Genomic DNA, 21017 nt, shown 5'->3' on the forward strand with positions numbered 1-21017 from the left:
ACAGAGTAAGACTTTGTCTCAAAAAAATAAAAAAATAATGATAAAAGGGTCAATCCATTAAGAAGATATAATTTTTTTAAACATATATTCATCTAATAACAGCCCTAAAATACATGAAGCAAAACCTGACAGAATTGAAGGGACAAATAGACAATTCTGCAATAACAGTTGGGGGCGTCATTATCCAACTTTCAGTAATGGATAGCATAACTAGACGCAGGATCAACAAGGAAATAGAAGACTTGAACAACACTATAAATTAAGTAGATCTAACAGACATCTCTAGAATATTCTGCCAAACAGCAGCAGAGTACAGGTTAAATATCCCTTATCTGAAATGCTTGGGACCAGAAGTGTTTTGGATTTTGGATTTTGGAGTGTTGGCCTTATACACTGGTTGAGCATCCCAAACCTGAAAATCTGAAAACTAAAATGTTCCATTGAGCATTTCCCTTCAGCAGTCATGTTGGTGTTCAAAAAGGTTTGGATTTTAGAGCATTTTGGATTTGGGATGCTCAACATGTATTTGTTCTTTAGTACACATGGAGTATTCTCTAGGAAAGACCATATGATAGTCTATGAAACAAGTAAATTTTCTGACCGTAATAGTGTGAAATTAGAAACCAATAGTAGAGGAAAATTTATAAAATTCACAAGTGTGTGGAAATAAGCACATTGCTCATAAGTAACCAATGAGTCAAAGAGGAAATCACAAGGATGTCAGAAAATACTTTGAGATGAATAAAATGAAAACACACTATAACAAAACTTATATGAGGTGCAGGTAAAGCAGCAGTTAGAGGGAATCTTGTAGCTGTAAATGCCTATATTTTAAAAAAGGTCAAATAGTAACTTTGTAATGTAAGAACTGGAAAAAGTCCTATTTCCCTGGTTCTTGTGCGGAAAAAAAGCAAGGAGAAGGAAGAAAATAATAAAGATTAGCATAGAAATAAATGAAACAAAATAGAAAAATAGTCAACAAAACCAAAGTTGGCTCTTTGAAGGGATAAACAATATTCATTATAGGTAGACTGACCAAGAAAATAAGAGAGAAGACTCAAATTCCTCAAGTCAGGAATGAAAGAGGGGACATTACTACTGACTTTACAGAAATCAAGGAATACAAATGAATAGTATAAACAATTATATGCCAATAGATTAGATAACCTAGATGAAATGGACAAATTCCTAGAAAGTTATAAATACCAAAACTGACTCAAGAAGAAATAGTGAATTGAAACAAACCTATAATAAGTAACGAGATTGAATTAGTAATAAGCGGGGAAAAAAACTACTCACAAAGAAAATCCTGGGCCCAGATGACTTCACTGGTGAATTATACCAAACTTTTGTTTTTTATTTCAAACAGGGTCTCTCTCTGTTCCCTACGCTAGAGTGTAGTGGTGTCATCATAGCTCACTGTAATCTTAGACTCCTGGGCTCAAGCAATTCTCCTGCCTCAGCCTCCCAAGTAGCTGGGATTTTAGGCACATGCCACCACATCCAGCTTATTTTTTATTTTTTTTCATAGAGATGGCGTTTCACTATATTGCTTAGGTCTTGAATTCCTGGTCTCAAATGATCCTCCCACCTTGGCCTCCCAAAGTACTGGGATTACAGACAGGTGTGAGCTACTGCACCTAGCCTATATCAAACTTTAAAGAAAGTTGAATACTAGTTCCTCACAAAGTCTTTCAAAAAACTGAAGAGATGGGAACACTTCCTATTTCATTCTGTGAAGCCAGAATTACCTTGATAACAAAACCAGACAAAGACATCACAAGAAAACTGTAGACCAATATTGCTTATGAATACTGACACAAAAATCTTCAACAAAATATTAGCAAACCAAATCTCGCAGCATAAAAGGATTATATACCATGACAAAGTGCTATTTATTTTATTCCAGGAATGCAAAGTTGGTTCGACATAAGAAAATGAATGTAATATTATTAGAATAAAAGACCAAAATGACATGATTAACTCAGTTGATGCAGAAAAACCATTTGGCAAAATGCAACACTCATTTGTGATAAAAACACTCAGCAGGCTGGGCGCGGTGGCTCATGCCTATAATCCTAGCATTCTGGGAGGCCGAGGCGGGAGGATTGTTTGAGTTCAGGAGTTCGAGACCAGCCTGAGCAAGAGTGAGACCCTGTCTCTACTAAAAATAGAAAGAAATTATATGGACAGCTAAAAATATATATAGAAAAATTAGCTGGGCATGGTGGCACATGCCTGTAGTCCTAGCTACTCGGGAGGCTGAGGCAGGAGGATGGCTTGAACCCAGGAGTTTGAGGTTGCTGTGAGTGAGGCTGACTCCATGGCACTCTAGCCTGGCCAACAGAATGAGACTCTGTCTCAAAAAAAAAAACCAAAAAACCCTCGGCAAACTAGAATAGAAGGGAGATTCCTCAACTTGGTAAAAAGCATTTAAGAAAAACTCACAGCTAACAGTCATACTTAATGGTGAAAGACTGGATGCTTTCCTTCTACCATGAGGAACAAGACAAGTGTGTTTGTTCTTGCCACTTCTATTCAATGTTATGCTGGTGGTTCTGTGTAGGCCATTAGGCAATAAAAAGAAAGAAAAAAATATTGAAATTGGTAAGGAAGAAGTACAACTATCTCTGTTTACAGATATGATCTTATATATTGAAAAAACCTAAGGAATCTACCAAAAATTATCAGAGTTAATAAACAAGTTCAGCAATGTCCAAGATATGAGATCAATATACAAAAACTTAGTTGTATTTCTATGCACTAGCAATGAAGAATCCAAACAGGCAGTATTACCCCCAGTAATCTACAGATTCATTGCAATCCCTCAAATTGCAGCTGCCTTTTTTTCTGCAGAGATGGACAAGCTGATCCAAAATTTATATGGTAATGCAAGGAAGGGATCTGCATTAGCCAAAGTCTTGAAAATGAGGAACAAATTTGGAGGACTCATACTTCCTGATTTCAAAGTGTCCTATAAAGCAACAGTGATCAGGACAGCGTGGTATTGGCCTCAGGATGGACAAATAGATCAGCGAATAGAATTGAGATTCCAGAAGTAAACCCTCTAGTTTATGGTCAGTTGATTTTCAACAAGAGTGCCAAGACCATTCAGTGAGGATAGAATGTCCTTTTTCTTTTTCTTTAATAGACTGTATTTTTCAGAGAAGTTTGAGGTTCACAGCAAAATTGAGCAGAAGGTAGAGAGATTTCCCATATACACCCTGCCCCTGACATGCATAGCCTCCCCTGTTATCAGTATCCCCCACCACAGTGGTACATTTGTTAAAATTGATGACCCTACATTGACACATCATTATTACCCAGAGTCCATAGTTTACATTAGGGTTCACTCTTGTTGTACAGTCTGTGGGTTTGGACAAATGCTTAATGACATTTATCTGCCATTATCATACAGAGTAGTTTCACTGCACTCAAAATCCTCTGTGGTCTGCCTGTTCATTCCTCCCTGCCCCCTAAACCATGGCAACTAATTATTTTACTGTTTCTGTCTTCTCCAGAATATCTCATAGTTGCAGTCATACATCAAGTAGCCTTTTCAGGTTGGCTTCTTCACTTAGTAGTATGCATTTAAGTTTCCTCCATGCTTGATAGCTCATTTCTTTTTAGTGGTGGGTAATATTCCATTTTCTGGATATGCCACAGTTTATCCGTTCGCCTCCTGAAGGACATTGTGGTTTCTTCCAAGTTTTGGTAATTACGAATAAAGCTGCTGTAAACACCCATGTGCAGGTTTTTGTATGGACATAAGTTTTTAGTTCATTTGGACAAATACCAAGGAGCAAGATTGTTGGATCATATGGTAAGAGTATATTTAGTTTTGTAAGAAACTACCAGACTGTTTTCCAAAGTGCATACCCTTTTGCATCCCCACTAGCAATGAATGAGAGTTCCTGTTGCTTCACACCCTTGCCAGAATTTGGTGTCATCAGTGTTTTGGATTTTGGCCATTCTAATTGATGTGTAGTATATGTTATTGTTGTTTTGATTTGCATTTCCTTGATGACATATGATGTGGAGCATCTTTTTAAGTGCTCATCATCTATATATCTTATTTGATGAGGTATTTGTTAAGGTCTTTGGACCATTTTTTAATCAAGTTATTTGTGTTCTTAATGTTAAGTTCTAAGAGTTCTTTGTATATTTTGGATAATAGTCCTTTATCTGCTATCAGAAAAGACATCTGCTATGTCTTTTCCAAATATTTTCTGCCAGTCTGTCGCTTATGTTTTCATCTTAACAGTGGTGCTGGGACAAGTAGGTATCCACATGTATGAGGTTTGACCTCTTCTTCACACTGTTTATAAAAATTCACTGAGGATCTAAATTAAGAGCTGAAAGTATAAAACTGTTAGAAGAAAAAGTATAAACCTTCATGATCTTATATCATGTAGTCATTCATTAGACATAATACCAAAATCATAAGTAACCAAACAAAACAGGTAAATTGGACATAATCAAAATTAAAATCCTTAATTCAAAGGACATTACTAAGACAGTCAAAAGACAACCCACAGAATAGGAGAAAATACTTCCAAATCAAATATCTGATAAGGGACCAGTATCCGAAGAACACTTAAGACTCTATAGTAGAAAGGCAAATAACCCAATTAAAAAATGAGCAAAAGATTCCAGTAGACATTTCTCCAAAGATACCATGGATGACCAAGAAGCACTTGAAAAGATACTCAGCATCATTAGTCATTCGGGAAATGCAAATCAAAGCCACAAGGAGATACTACTTCACGCCCACTAAGGTGGTTATAATGAAAAAATTGATAATAACAAGTGTTAGGATGTGGAGAAATTAGAACCCTCATATACCACTGGTGAGAATGGAAAATGATATAGTTGCTGTGGAAAACAGTTTGGCAGTTCCTCAAAAAGTTAAACATAACTGTGATCCAGCAATTCCACTCGTAGGTATTTACCCAAGATAAGTGAAGATGTGTTCACACGCAACTTGTTTGCAGATATTCATAGCATTATTTATAATAACCAAGAAATGAATGCATCCCATTTGTCCATCAATTGATGAGTAAACAAAATGTGGTATATCCATAATGGAATATTATTGAGACTTAAAAAGAAATGAAGTACTTATACATGCCCTCAACATGGGTGAACTTTGCAAACATTATTCCAAGTGAAAGAAGCCAAACATAAGAGGCTACATAATGATTCTGTTTATATGAAATTTCCAAAATGGGTAAATTAATAGAAAGTAAATTAGTGATTGACCAGGGGTTGGGTATGGAGGACAAAATTGGGAGTGTCTACTAATGAATACAGGGTTTCTTTTCTGCGGTGGTAAAAATGTTCTAGAATTAGTGTTGATGATCATACAATGTTATGAATATACTAAAAGCCATTGACATGTACACTTTTAAAAGGTGAATTTTATTGTATGTTAATTATATCCCAATTCTAAAATGTTTGAAATCTAACAGTAAGGGATTTATTATTAATATGCTCTTCATTTTGATGCTTCAGGTAATCTAAATTAGTTCTGGAAGTCTTCAAACTTTAGATTTTTCTAAATTATCTTTTCTGGAGTGAAATTAGAATTATTGATATAAATTAGAGGATATTTCTTCTCTGACTTGTTTTATTTACATAGGTCCTTTAAAAGCCTGCCACATAAATACATTTTTAATAAAAATGGTAACTTTTTATAATGGTAAAGTAAAAAGTATTTAAGATATAAGACAATTGAACCTATGATGCTGCATGTGATTTTCATATATCTCTCTATAGTCTGTACTTTGCTTATTACAGGTGAACCCATCCCTCCCCGGACCTTGACTGAAGCTGGCACAATGGCACTTTGTTACAGTGCTGCTTGGGATGCACGAGTAATCACTAGTGCTTGGTGGGTGTACCATCATCAGGTAATAAGGGCTGTGATCTTTTCTCTTAATTTACTAAGAGCTACTGTTTGCCCCGTTTTGAAGTATAGAAGTGAATAAGGCAGACAAAGTACCTACCTTTTATTTTATAAATAGAGCTTTATTTTATTTTATTTTATTTTCAATTTTCTTTTCTTTTCTTTTCTTTTTTTTTTTTTTTTTTTTTTTTTTGAGACCAGAGTCTCAACTCTGTTACCTGGGCTAGAGTGACTGCTGTGGCGTCAACCTAGCTCACAGCAACCTCAAACTCCTGGGCTCAAGTAATTCTCCTGCCTCAGCCTCCCAAGTAGCTGGGACTACAGGCATGTGCCACCATGCCCGGCTAATTTTTTCTACGTATATTTTCAGTTGTCCAGCTAATTGCTTTCAATTTTTTTTTTAGTAGAGACGGTGTCTCGCTCTTGCTCAGGCTGGTCTGTAACTCCTGAGCTCAAACAATCTGCCCACCTTGGCCTCCTAGAGTGCTAGGATTATAGGTGTGAGCCACTGAGAGCTTTACTTTAGTAAATGTAACTTTATGATAAGCTTATTAAACTATCCTTACTTTTTTCATTATTTCTCACACTAGAAGTGGACCTGTTCTGACTCTAGTCCATGGCATTTGAAAATTACTAATGTAATAGATACCTTGTTATTTCTTTGTTACTGACTGCCAAAGGTGTAACTATCATTGAAGGGATATTTATCCCTTCAGTGTTGAGAATTTTTGCCAAATTGTAAACTTTTCAGAACATAGTACTGCTTACTTGAGTCTGACTTTACTTCCTCCTTGAGTGGGGAAAAGAAAAACCTGAGTATTGTAAAAACAAGAATATAACATATTATTTGTGTTCCTCAGGTGTCTAAAACAGCACCAACTGGAGAATATTTGACAACAGGAAGCTTCATGATAAGAGGTAATGGCTTGACATTAAAAATATCTCTGGGCTTGTTAGTTGATTGAAGGACTATCTACAAGTATTTTCAGAAGGGAAACTACTCAGATTTCACATAGGAAATTTGTTATGAAATAAGGAAATTTTTGCCTTAATGTGGCATATTTAGCATTTATCATGTTATCTTCATATATATTTTTATTGATGAGAATGTGCTTTCCCATAGTTTAGTTATAAAGGTAAGAAAATACAGCCTGATTGTTCTTTTGAAAACAGAATAGTCAGGGTCTGACTAACCCAAAAGATAAGAGCAAGCATGCATATTTTTTCTTCTTAATAAAAACTGTTCCTATATATAATGCCAAATTCTGTAAATGTTCTTCATGATAGAGTAAAAGACAAAATGGATATGACTGTTGATGTCAGATACTTTGCAAACAAAAGTTTAAACCATTAATATATATTATCTTTTGTAGGAAAAAAGAATTTTCTTCCTCCCTCATATCTAATGATGGGGTTTAGCTTCCTCTTTAAGGTACTGTTCAGCTTCTTGGTTATCATTATTATTATTATTTTTTTCTGATTTCCATTAGTCTTATCTAAAGCTCCATCAATGAAAAAGAACTGTTTCTATAGGTAGATGAGTCTTGTGTTTGGAGACATCGGGGTGAACGAAAAGTCAGAGTGCAGGATGAAGACATGGAGACACTGGCAAGTTGCACAAGTGAACTCATATCAGAAGAAATGGAACAACTAGGTAGTTTATAGATTTTAAGAAATTAGTTTGTGATGTTTTTTATTGTCTGATTTTGCTTCTAAATCTTTAGGTAGAAGATCTTGTCTCTTTTGGTGTACTCTAAATTTCAGAAAATACTTGTCAATTTTACTGAATTTTGTTTTTGGAACTGTTAGCTATTGTTAGTAGTCTAGTGAATTAAAAAGTAGTTAGATCCATGCAAGTATACTTTATGTAATAAAACTTCAATATTTAATGGATAATGGATAAATGTGTTTAGCAGAGATAGACTCAGGTATATATGAATTAGCATTTACTTTTGGGTTTAGGAATTAGAAATGACAGATGAATTTATAACAAGTGCAGCTTCTTATATGAGAATTTTGCTTGGTTTAATAATATACTTGCTTCAAGCAGAGACCAACTGTGGTTCCTAGAATAAATTTACCTATGTACCTAAGGGAACTAAGGAAAATATGCCCTCTAAACTACTTTTGTAGTTATTCTCTCTCTTAGTTTCATTCGTTTTTAGGAGTAATATTGCATTGTTTCATTTACAACTCCACTTGTGGTACAAGATTCTATTGATTGAGGTTCACCATGTCCTAGTACTGTATAAAGTGTTTTATTTATATTATTTTTACTTAATTCTCACAACCATCCTTGTCAGATGGGTGGTGGCATCTTGATTTGCAGGTGAGGCAACTAGACCCTGTTACTACTATTAGACAGTGTTTCTTTTGCAAAAGTATGAGCACATCCTATGTGCCAGTTATTATACATAACGTATTATTTCAGTTTTCATGTGCAAATTGTAATAAAAGCAGCAGAATTTATGCGTCTAATTTTATTGTCTTGCTTTTTCAAAATACCCAGTGAAAGCAAAGTTATGGTTCTCGTTGTAGAAATGGTAACAATGTCCAAGAAATTTATTGTGGTAAAGGATCTTAGAGATCATTTAGTTCAGCCTGTTCATGATACAGAGTATCCTTTTGTCTAAGAGTACCCTTTGGGGATGATCAAGCCTTTTTCTGGTGATCTTTCAGAGAAACAGGGAGTCAATGGAGTAATTTTATAAGGTTTTCAAGAAAATCACCTAACTTTGTTGGTAGTCCCATACTGACTGACTTTCCTTATGATAATTCTACAGACGGAGGTGACACTAGCAGTGACGAAGATAAAGAGGAATTACATGAAACTCCTGTAGAAGTGGAACTCGTGACCCAGGTCCAAGAGGATATTACTGTTCAGAGTGGTGGCGAGGAACTAATTCAGGAAGAAAGCTCTGAAGATGAAGGAGTATCTGAAGAGGTTATGAAAGATCAGGATCCTGTTGGTGAAATGAAGGATGAAGGGGAAGAGACATTAAATTATCCTGATACTACCATTGATTTGTCCCACCTTCAATCCCAAAGGTAATTAAAAAACGTAATTCTAAGTGTTATTTTGTAAGCTGAGAATAATGATAAGGTAATCTTTACGAAGTCCAGCTGGAATGGTCATAGAAAAAAAATAAGGAAAAAAAGATAATACCAAGATTCAGTATTGTTACCCTCTATTGTCTTACTATTTTTTCACCATTCGATTGTGTCTCTCTTTAAAGAAGCTCCCAGGACCAGGGTAGAAAAATATGCTAAATATAAAAGTGGCCAAACTAGGTCAAAATAGAAACAAGTAAGTGATTATAAATGCTGACAACAAAACAAAGGCAATTACATTAAAAAATATATAAAGTGTTTCAGTCTTTAAGGTCTTACTGATCACCAGGTGAACAATTCATGTTATGAAAGCATTATTTTGGGGGGTTATTAAGAACAGCTTAGAAGTCAGACCAGTATTGAGTCTTAGAGTGTATCCTTGGGCAAGTTACTGTGTGTTTTAGCTTTAGTTTCCTTCTTGATGAAAATGGAGTGATAATCTCTTTCATAATGTTTTGATAAGATTTTGTGCATGTAAAGTATCTAGCAGTGCCTGCACATAGTAATTTTTCAATACATGCTACCTGTTTAAGAGTATACATGAAAGTGTGTAGAGATCAACAATTTTAATTGTATGTTTTGCTAATTTTACCAAATTTGAAAATTTGTAGGATTGCCAATAATTAAGATGATGATTTGTGAATGTTTTGGGACTTTGTAAAGGACTGTCTTGTACAGGCTAGTAGACTCCTCTTTCTGTTTGTTTTCATAGGTCCCTCCAGAAATTGGCTTCAAAAGAGGAATCTTCTAATTCAGTAAGCTGTTTTTAAAGTTTTATGAAAAATACCATATTATTCTCAATGAATTCTTCTCTGTTTTTTTTTTTGTTTTTTTGTTTTTTGGTTTTTTTTTTTTTTTTTGCTTTTTGAAAAGTTAATGACAGTGATTTTACTGTTTGCATTTGCTTGTTTGTTTGTTTTAACAGAGTGACAGTAAATCACAGAGTCGGAGACATTTGTCAGCCAAGGAAAGAAGGTAAACATACTTGTGTTATCTAAGTAAAAAGCATTTTTCTTTCTTTTTTTTTTTTTAATTGACAGCTCATCTACCATAGATCACTTGGCTGTTCCAAAGACTTCCTTTATTAAAATTACCAAGATTTAGCATAAGTCTTTAGTTTTTGATATTTAGTTCTCATAGGATTTTCTGTTTTAGGGCCCTAATCTGTCACTGTAATGAGTGAAATAGATAAAGTATTTTAAGTCCTCACTTAAAGTCATCGATAGGTTCTTGGAAACTTTAACTATGCCAAATTACATATAATGAAACCAGTTTTACCCTAGGCTAATTGATATAAACAAGGGTTAAGTTTTTACAACATATTTCCGGTCACGAAAACATCACCAAACTTCTAAATAAGGAGATAAAACATTGCTAATATTAAACATTGAAATAAATGTAAGGTATATATACATTTAGGAATGATTAATAAAGTCAAGGTAATTATTTACTCAGTCTTTGGTGAATCAGTTATTGGTGGGCCTTGTAGTGGTAGTTAAATATTTGCCAAGTGAAAATTATTAAGAGCATTTCTTATCACCACACAGTTCCAAGACAAACAATAACATGGCTGAGCACAATGGCTCACCCAAATAATCCTAGCACTTTGGGAGGCTAAGGCAGAATAGTTTGAGGCCAGGGGTTCAAGACCAGCCTGGGCAACATAGGTAGTAGACCATGTCTCTACAAAAATGAAAATAAAAAAATTAGCCAGGCATGGTGTTGTGTGCCAGTAGTCCCAGCTACTTGGGAGGCTGAGGCGGGAGGATCGCTTGAGCCCAGGAGTTGGAAGTGGTAGTGAGCTATGGTGACGCCACTGCACTCCAGCCTGGGTGACAGAGCAAGACCTTCTCCCCAAAAAAAAAAAAAAAATTAAACCAGTAACAAAGATGATGAGCCTGCTGACTGCTTTTGCACTGCGTAATACATTTATTATCATGCATATGTATGATTATTATATACTTTTTTTTGTTTTGAGATACAACCTCACTCTATCGCCAGGGCTGGGTGCCATGGCATCATCATAGCTCACTGCGAGCTCAAACTCCTGGGTTCAAGTGATTCTCCTGCCTTAGCCTCCCCTGTAGGTGGGACTATAGGCACACACCACTATGCCCAGCTAATTTTTCTGTTTTTTGTAGAGATACGGGTCTTGCTATATGCTGAGGCTAGTCTTGAACTCCTGGCCTCAAGCAATCCTCCCACCTCATTCAGCCTCCTAAAGTGCTAGTATTACAGACATGAGTGACCACACCTGACGTAATTATTCTGTACTTTATGAATATTTATTTCACAATCATTTATATTTATTCATTCATTTATTTTCTAACCTGCTTATTCCAGTTAAGGGTCTCTGGTGGCTGGAACCTGTCATGGCAGCTCAGGGCAGCAGGCGGGAACCAGCCTAGGACAGGATGCCGTTCCATCACAGGGTGCACTCACATCCACACTCATTCATGCTGGCACAATTTAGACATACCAGTTAACTTAATGTGCACATCTTTAGGATGTGAGAGGAAACTGGAGTACCTGGAGAAAACTCACAAAGACATAGGGAGAACATGCAAACTCCACACAGGCAGTGCCCCAGCCCAGAATCAGTTTTTTCCTTGTCAACATTATAACAAAATGGCATTGAATGAAATATTGTTATTACATAAACGTATACAATAATGATTGCAGTGTATTAGACAGGCTGGTTCTAGGATAATATTGACAGGAATAAATAGGAATACCTGAAATTAACTAAGAAAGTTTTATGTAAGGGCAGGAGACTTGATTTTTTTTTTTTTTTAATAGCAGATCTCAAGAGGAAGTAGAAAGGCAAGGACAGAAGGGAGGGGACAACTACTGTAGGGTGGGAAAGACTAATACTACTAACGCACTCCAGGAAGAGACTCTAGTTAGAATGGAAAATAAAGTCTTTTTGTTTGAGAAATATCATCATTAAACAGTTACAGAGAACTCTTGAGTACGTGGCACTATGCCAGAGATCAAGTATACATAAAGGAAAAATATAAAGTTCATGCCTTCAAGAAGCTTTTGAGTTCTGGATTCAGGAAATATTCATAAATATATAAATAGTGTTGTCTGAAAGTGATACACTAGTTCAGGAAACGAGATTGCTGTGAGTTCAGATGTTTTGAGAAATACCATCAGACATATGCCTTGAAGATGTGTTAGCATTTAAGTAAATGAAGGTATATGAAGGAGGAGGGAGACTCCAAGGAAAATTAGCATTAACAAAGGGGAGATGGTTTGGAAATAATTTGCATGGTGCTTTGGGGAAATGGTAAGCAGACTAAGGAGGAGAAAATTCATGTTTGTGAATTGGTAAATCGTAGGATTGGAGAAGTGAATTTGGACAAAAAGTGGAGTACTTGGAATTTGTACTTTTTGAACTTTATCCTGAAAGTGATATGAAGAGAACCTTTGGAAGATTTTGAGTGGGAATGTGACATAGGTAAACAGTTAAGGAAGATTAATATAGAAGTTCAGGTAGAACAGATTATGGGGGACATGTTGGAAGAAGTCAGTGGGAAGTGGACTAGGTACTGGCATTGGGAATAGAAAGAAAAATCACAGGAATAGAATTTCCCCTTCCTCCTGAATCTGCATATTTTTATAGATCCATTTATTTATTCAACCATTCTGTGAACACATGTTTTATTGAGTGCCTAAGATTTGCCAAGGCCATGCTGATACAAAGAGTACTAATCCCAGGACCTGGCCTTCAAGGTGTTCAGGGAGTGAATGTGACTAATGAAGAAGGATAAGTCAAGGGTGACAGTGTGTTGAGGCTGGATGAAAGAAAGAATGATAAATCTATGAGAGATGAAAAATTTTCACCATTTTCCTTTGTGATGATTTGAGTGTCTTTGTTTACTGTAGCTTCGTGATTATCAAGTTAAGCAGAATACTGTACATGTTCCCCCCTTCTCATGGAATTTTTTTAGGGTACTAAGAATATGAAATTCTAAGAATTAGATGTTTTCATTTCATTTGTATATAGGGAAATGAAGAAGAAAAAACTTCCAAGTGACTCAGGGGATTTAGAAGTGATAGAGGGAAAAGACAAAGACAAAGAAAGTACTGTACACATTGAAACCCATCAGAACACAAGCAAAAATGTTCCAGCTGTGCAGCCAATGAAGCGAGGACAAAAGGTAATAAACTTCAGGATGATCTGTCAAAGTTAGTACAATATGGTTCACAAATGAATTTGTGAGGTTCCTCTTAATTCTTTAAAGTTGAAGTAAAATAGAAGATGTAGGCCAAAAAAAAAATCCCGTGTGACTTCCTTTGACTGAAAATTAGTTGAAAAAGTACCACATTTAGGGAACCTAAAAGAGATCAGTTATAAATTCTTTAGACCTTTAAGATTATCTGCACAGAAGCTCTCATTTTATATAGAAGAGAAATAGGAGATTGTGATTTGCCAGAGTCACCCAAGATAGTAAGTGGCAGAGCTGATATTTATTGATAATTTAAGTTAGTAGTTTCTTTTTCAGTTATCAGTGTGATTTTGATTAGAGTTCTTACATATTTTATTAAAGGTTGGTGATGAAGGACGTAGTACTGGATATAGAACATACTTTTTAAAATGCTGTAGCAGTATAAAAAGGGGGATTATGGGATAATTTATCAGTGTACCTTTTTAAAAATTAAATTCCTTTAATTTTAATCTTTCTTTTTTTTTTTTGAGACAGAGTCTCGCTCTGTTGCCCAGGCTAGAGTGAGCGCCGTGGCGTCAGCCTAGCTCACAGCAACCTCAAACTCCTGGGCTTAAGCGATCCTACTGCCTTAGGCTCCCGAGTAGCTGGGACTACAGGCATGTGCTACCATGCCCGGCTAATTTTTTCTATATGTATATTTTTTTTAGTTGTCCAGATAATTTCTTTCTATTTTTAGTAGAGACGGGGGTCTCACTCTTGCTCAGGCTGGTCTCGAACTCCTGACCTCGAGCGATCCTCACCCGCCTCGGCCTCCCAGAGTGCTAGGATTATAGGCGTGAGCCACCGCGCCTGGCCTAATTTTAATTTTAAAAAGGTTCCTTTGCAATCCTTTTTTTTCTTGTAAGATAGGGTTTCACTGTGAGTTGCCCTGGCTGGTGTGCAGTGCTATTCATAGGTGTGATCATAGCACACTATAGGCTTGAACTCCTGGGCTTAAGTGATCCTCCCACCCTAGCCTGCTGAGTAGCTGGATTACAGGTGCAAGCCACTTGCACCCAGCAGCAATCTTTATAAAGATGTTTTATGTTCTTTCCTTTATCCATAGTGGTCAGAATTTCCTTTTCTTTTTTCCAGTGAACCACAAATAAATGAAGCGACATATTATGCATATGGAATGGAAGCCTCAAGATATAATAAAAATATAAATTTTCTTCATATTAATATGAAAATTCAACATGACTTTGATCAGACTTGAGATTTTAATAAACTTGATAAAATAATTCTAGAGTTCATTTTAAAGAGTAAATGCTAGAGGATAGCCAAGGAAATCTTGAAAAGATTAATGAGGAGGTATTTCGTTACTAAGTAGTAAAACATTTAATGCTAGAATTGTTAAGAGTATGGTATTTACATGGGGGCATAGCCAGACAGAAAAGGGATACACAATAAAATCTAGACCTAGGACTATTAAATGTGTATATTTTAGTGTCTGATAAAATAATAATATAGAACATTTGGGAAGATTTGAAATATTTAAAATTGATACTGATTTTCACATAGTTAACCTGTGAAAACAAAATAAAATCCAGGTGGAAGAAAGAACCATAAATAAAATTGAAAGAATCTAAAAAAAAGAAAAAAATGATGAAAAAGATGCTGTGTAAACCATGGGGAATTTGTTTACATTCATCAAATTAACAGATATTATGTGTTCAGTCATTCAGTAAATAAGTGTATAGCATGGGAATGCTCATCAGAAATGCATCTACCCTTTGACTCAGTGATTCCACTTTTAGGAATTTATCCTTAAAAAAAAAAATTATGGGTATGAACACTAAGGCTGTTCATCAGGTTGATATTTATAATAGCAAAAATAACCTGAAAATAATCTTAACTGTCCAGTAATATGAAATAACATGACAGTAAATGGTGCATTTATATAATGAAATACAGACAGGTTAAGTTCCAAGGTAAATCCTGTTAGAATTATTAAAATACATTAAAATTTTAGATTTTTTTGTGGAGAATTGTCTGTCATTACCACATTGAGTCCTCTTGTGGAAGACTCTACTTGTGGACTATAATTATGTAGAATGTGCACTACAACTAAGAATATTTTATATTCTTCAGTAAAGATACATTTTCCCACAGAAGTCTTACCCATCTTATGGAATCCTAGGTCCTTCATATTTTTTCTTACAATTTTTACTTTTTGTAAATAGTATATTTTTAAATCATTTCCTAGTTATTAGTTGCTGGTAAGTGGGAAGACAGTTTTCATATATTGATCTAGCAATGGGCAGTCTTAATACTTCATATGTAGGTAGTTGTTTTGTCTACAAATGATGGCATTTCTTCTAATCCTAGTATCTTATTTTTCCCATGTTTTTTGTACTGACTCAACATCAGCATAGTGCTTCAGAGAAGTAGTAATAGTGTATATTTTTATTAATTTCATTCAGGGGACTATTTCTGAGATTTTATCATTGTGGGATGTTTCCTGTGGGTTGTTGGAAGATATCTTTTTTCGTTATTTTTAGTAATGACAAGTTAAATTTTATTGAATGCTTTTTCTGTATCTATTGCATTATTTTTCTCTATTAATCAGTTGATATGGTATATTACTTGAGAAAATCTGTTAGTTGACCTTTTAATTTTTCATACTGCCCTTGCCTGGTTTGGGTATCTAGTTTATACCAGCTTCATAAAAGAAGTTTAGGACCTTCCTCTCTTTCTCTGCTCTCTAGAACTTTGTATAAAATGCAGATTGTTTCTTTTCTTTTTCTTTTTTTTTTTTTTTTTTTGAGACAGAGTCTCACTTTGTTGCCCAGGCTAGAGTGCCATGGTGTCAGCCTAGCTCACAGCAACCTCAAACTCCTGGGCTCAAGTGATCCTACTGCCTCAGCCTCCCAAGTAGCTGGGACTACAGGCATGCACCACCATGCCCGGCTAACTTTTTCTATATATATTTTTAGTTGTCCAGATAATTTCTTTCTACTTTTAGTAGAGATGGGGGTCTCGCTCTTGCTCAGTCTGGTCTCGAACTCCTGACCTTGAGCCATCCTCCCGCCTCGGCCTCCCAGAGTGCTAGGATTACAGGCGTGAGCCACTGTGCCCAGCCACAAATCATAAGTTTTTAACTTAGTGAATTTTTATGTGCACATATATCTGTGAAACCACTACCCAGATCAAGAAGGCTCACTCTTGCCCTCTCTAAATATGTCCCCACATGTCTTTGGGTCCACGAGTATGCATTTCTGTTCAGTGTGCCTAAGGAGTGGAATTTGGTGGATAACAGCTTACACTTTGTGTTCAGCTTTATTAGATACTGCCAACCAGTTTTCCAGAGTAATTGTATCAGTTTCCCACCAAGCGGTGTATGTGAGTTTCAGTTGCTTCACATCCTCACTAACACGTGGTATTGTCAGGGTTTTGGTTTTTTTAGTCATTTAAGTGATACACAATACTGATGACTCACTTTGGCTTTATTTTTCATGTTTATTAGACCTTTGAATATCCTCTTTTTGAAGTGCCTATTTTAAAAGTTGGGTTGTCTCATCTTTCTAATTGATGTATAGAAGTTCTTTGTAATCTTGAATACAAGTCTTTTCTTGGATATATGTATTCAAGTACTTTTCACTTTTCACACTTTGGGGTCTACTTTTTTTCACTTTTGTAAAGGTGTTTTTTGATGAGTAGCATTTGTTAATTTTAATGAAGTCTGATTTATCAGTCCCTTCTTTTGTGGATAAGTATTTATTTGTGTCCTGTTTAAAGAAATCTTTAAAATTTTGTAAATTTGTTGTTTGGGCCCTAGTTAATCCGACTAAATCAAGACAAAAATCTGTAGAGGTGGAGCCTAGGTGTCTATAGTTCAAAACCCCTAGGGTGATTTGGGTGTGTAATCAAGGTAAAGGAATCACTGGTTTTGTTGATAATATTCAGTCTTAAGTTTCTACATTAAGTGTCCACCCTAGCTTTGCCACTTCCATTTCCTGTTCTTCCTGTGTGTACCCTTACTCCAACCAAATGTGATGACTTGCTAATACTACTTGATTCTTGCTTTCAAGTTTTACTTTTATTTCTTTGCCACATTTCTTGCTCAAACCGAAAATTTATTGAAATTTTCTTAATTTTTTTGCACTTTTCTTGTAGTATTTAAAATGTTACATTAATTTATCTTTACTTCTTTATGTATCTTCTCTCCACCAGATGGTAAATTCCTTGAGAATGAGGACTATGGTTTAGCTATCTTTGTAGCCTCCAGCCTTATAATGGTACCTGTTCAATAAGCATTTTTGACAGACGATTAAAGAAGTACCTTTTCTTTATAAGTATTTGTTGATAATTTTTACTGCTGAATTTTTCTAACCAAAATCTTCTGATTTTATAGAGTAAAATGAAAAAAATGAAGGAAAAATACAAAGACCAGGATGAAGAAGAGCGTGAACTTATCATGAAATTGCTGGGGGTATGTAACATGTAAAAACATTTCTTCTTTTTGCTTTTCAGTGGGCATCCAGCCCACTGCCTAGCATGATAGGCATTTAATACATTTTTGTTAAAATATTGAAAATACTAACATTAATTGATCTTTCAATTAATTAAAGTCTGCAGGTTCAAACAAAGAAGAAAAAGGAAAGAAGGGGAAGAAAGGAAAAACAAAGGATGAACCTGTGAAGAAACAGCCCCAGAAACCCAGAGGTGGGCAAAGGGTTTCTGACAGCATTAAGAAAGAAACTCCATCTCTTGAGGTTATAACCCATGAATTACAAGATTTAGCTGTAGATGATACACATGATGACAAGGTAAGGCTACTACACATGTGGGCTTTTGCTGCTTTTAGGGTGACTAATCATCTCAGGGTTCCCAAGACATGGGACTTAAAGTGCTAAAACCAGGACGAGCAGTAATTCTACTCTTAATGGAACATCATCTCAGAAGTAGAACCTCAAAGACTAAAATTGCATTATCTAACCATAATAATAGTAGTGTTGACTGCTGATAAAAAATTTATCACAAGCCTTTAGAAAATAATTTTATGGAGAGGCTTTGATTCTGATGGGAACTGACTTAGTGAAAATAAGACAAAGAATTGAGATTGTCCTGAAGATGAGTGGAAAATAAATTTTCACTTCTCTAAACTTTTCTGTAGGAATCTGTTGTATTCTTAATGTTGAAAATGGGTATACAGTTAAAGTGCCAAATACTTTTGTTGCAAAACCAGTAAGAAGTTTGTGTTTTTCCAGCTATGATTGCCTAATTGTTTTATGAACCAAGTATACCTTACCATGAATATATACATCTTCTTGAAATTCTGAGCTATTTTAATAACTTTGATTAAAATCAAATCGGGCTGAATCAAAAATTTTTATTTTCATCACCAGCATTGTTTTTAGTTAAAGCTCATAATTAGTTTATTACAGCTAATGCTTAGAGATTGTGTATTGCTGTTTTCTTTTTTTTCTCTGCCAAACAGTGTTGTTTAGTAATACTTAAACTCATTTTAGCTCTCAAATATTTACATTATTCCCATATTCTGTAATTTATTTTATAAACCCCATACTTGTAAATATTCATTAGAGGTGGTAATTATGAATGTTCTGTTGATATCCCCCCCAAATTCATATCCTGGAAGCTACGTACACAATGTGATAGTATTAAGAGGTGGGCCTTTAGTAAGTGATTGAGTCACGAGGGCCATTACCAAAGAGGTTGAGGGGAGTTGCTCTTTTGCCATGTGAGGACACAGCAACAAGGCGGCATCTTTCAGGCTCACCAGACACTGAATCTGTTGGTGCTTTCACCCCGAACTTCCAGCCTCCAGAACTGTGAGAAGTAAATTTCTGTTGTTTATAAATTATTCAGTTTCAGGTATTCAACCTGGACAGTAAGTTATCTCCAGATATTTTTCTTATGTAGGTAAGCAAATACAATTAAGCATATCTTCGTATGTGAAAAATTAATCCTAAAACTGCTGAACAGAGATTTGAAAACAAAAGTTCTGTTTACCAGAATTCTCCATCTTCTTTTTTCCTGGCAAACATATCAACCTTAGTTGTCATTTCAAATTGTCCCTATAACTTTCACTGTTTTAGCATATACTTTATGTGAAAGTTTGGGGTTTTTTTCCCCCCACTTCAGAGAACCATCCCTTTTTCTCTTTGAATGCCATTGCTTAGTAAGTATTAAATACACACACACACACAAATTCATGTCAGAGTCTTGGGACACCAAAGAATACATCCTGGGGCCCCTATCTTGTGGGTTAGATATGACAGTCTTGTTATATCACTGTTTCTTTCTCTTCATGGTTTAATGGTGTGGAATTTCATTTTAAGTTATAGCTGACTTTTATTTTTATATGTTGGAACAGGAAGAACAAGATCTGGATCAACAGGGAAATGAGGTATGATTTTGTATTGGGGTTCCTATTACAACATTCTCATTGCTTCTCATTGTAATCTAGTTCTAAGAATATTTGATACACAATTAATTAAAATGTAAAAAGCTAAGACAAGACTGCAAGCTCTAGAGTCAAACTTTCTGGGTTTTAATCCCAGCTCTGCTATATGTAACTGTACAAACTTGGAAACGTTATTTTTTGTGCCTGTTATTAACTCACATGAAAAATAGGGATAATAACTGTCTCTACCAGAAAGGAGTTGTTTTGAGAAGATAATGTACGTTAAGGGCATTTAGAAAAGTTTATGGCACATAGCAAACACTCAACTATCAATTACAGCAAGCATTTTGTCCTAAATCCTAAGTTTACTCATATTGTTAAACAAAGAGGGGCAGTCTTGTCTGCAGCCTGTCAAATGAGAGCTCTTAAGAGGCCCTGGGATTTCTCTTCCAGAACAGGAAGATAAAAGACTATTCTAGCTCAGGGATTCTCAACTTTGGCACTATTAACATGAGATGGTTGATTTTTTTGTTGGGGGAGGCTGTCCCATGCATTATAAAATGGTTAGCAATATCCCTGGCCTTTACCTACTAGATGCCAAGTAGCACCCACTACCCCTCCCAGCCACCCTACCCCTCATTGTGACAGCCAGAACTATTTCTAGACATTGCCCAGTGTCTTCTCAGGGGCAGTGGTAGAGAACCATTGGACTAGCCAAAGTGTCTGTCCCGTTTTCATGCAGTGGGCCTTAAATGTATTTGTGGTCATTGCTGTGCATCATTTTAATGCACAGTAGTTTTCTGCAACTTAAGTAATATCCAGCAAGTTTTCCCCCTTTTAAATGTGTTTATAGGTGGTATTTTGAACATCATTGTTTTCATTACTTATTACGCTAGGCAAAAATTTAGTAGTAAAGAATAATATATTCAAGCATTAGTCTTTAACTCTTTGGAACTTTAAAGCAGAGTTTAAGCGCTGCTGCTATTCCTACTTAGACTATATGCCTATCAGAAAAGGATAAAAATACATTGAGATGTTAATTAAACAGTGTTTTGGCACTTTCCTTTAAGACTCATATAAATTATACAATTGTTTTTATCTTCCCCTTTTAGGAAAATCTGTTTGATTCTTTGACAGGACAGCCACATGCTGAAGATATACTACTGTTTGCTATTCCAATATGTGCTCCTTACACCACCATGACAAACTATAAGTAAGTCACCATTAATTTACTTCAAACAGTTGACACAAAGACTTTTATGAGTTGTTTTGTAATCTCTATTTAGTAACACATGCAATTCTCCTTTTTAAAGATACAAAGTGAAACTTACTCCTGGAGTTCAGAAAAAGGGAAAAGGTATTTACATTTTTTTTGAATTATTTTAAACAGTTCATTGATTGAACAGAAGTAGATTCT

General features: G+C 35.4%; 1 protein-coding gene across 3 annotated transcripts in view; it reads left to right on the forward strand.

Annotated features, from left to right (window-relative positions):
- Positions 1 to 21017, forward strand: part of NEMF (nuclear export mediator factor) — a 52144-nt gene that overhangs the window by 30418 nt on the left and 709 nt on the right. For 2 of the 3 annotated variants that reach the window (XM_045567703.1, XM_045567711.1), the window contains exons 19-31: positions 5800 to 5912; positions 6769 to 6826; positions 7282 to 7340; positions 7442 to 7562; positions 8692 to 8956; positions 9732 to 9774; positions 9945 to 9994; positions 13032 to 13185; positions 17588 to 17665; positions 17805 to 18002; positions 19571 to 19603; positions 20713 to 20813; positions 20914 to 20957. In XM_045567703.1, the coding sequence (XP_045423659.1) occupies positions 5800 to 5912; positions 6769 to 6826; positions 7282 to 7340; positions 7442 to 7562; positions 8692 to 8956; positions 9732 to 9774; positions 9945 to 9994; positions 13032 to 13185; positions 17588 to 17665; positions 17805 to 18002; positions 19571 to 19603; positions 20713 to 20813; positions 20914 to 20957 (1317 nt within the window). Of the gene's footprint in view, positions 1 to 5799; positions 5913 to 6768; positions 6827 to 7281; positions 7341 to 7441; positions 7563 to 8691; positions 8957 to 9731; positions 9775 to 9944; positions 9995 to 13031; positions 13186 to 14328; positions 14428 to 17587; positions 17666 to 17804; positions 18003 to 19570; positions 19604 to 20712; positions 20814 to 20913; positions 20958 to 21017 lie in introns of those variants that run through there. The other variant, XM_045567720.1, reaches the window with a different exon arrangement.

The sequence above is a fragment of the Lemur catta genome, chromosome 1, assembly GCF_020740605.2.
Source record: "Lemur catta isolate mLemCat1 chromosome 1, mLemCat1.pri, whole genome shotgun sequence".
NCBI classification, from domain to species: domain Eukaryota; kingdom Metazoa; phylum Chordata; class Mammalia; order Primates; family Lemuridae; genus Lemur; species Lemur catta.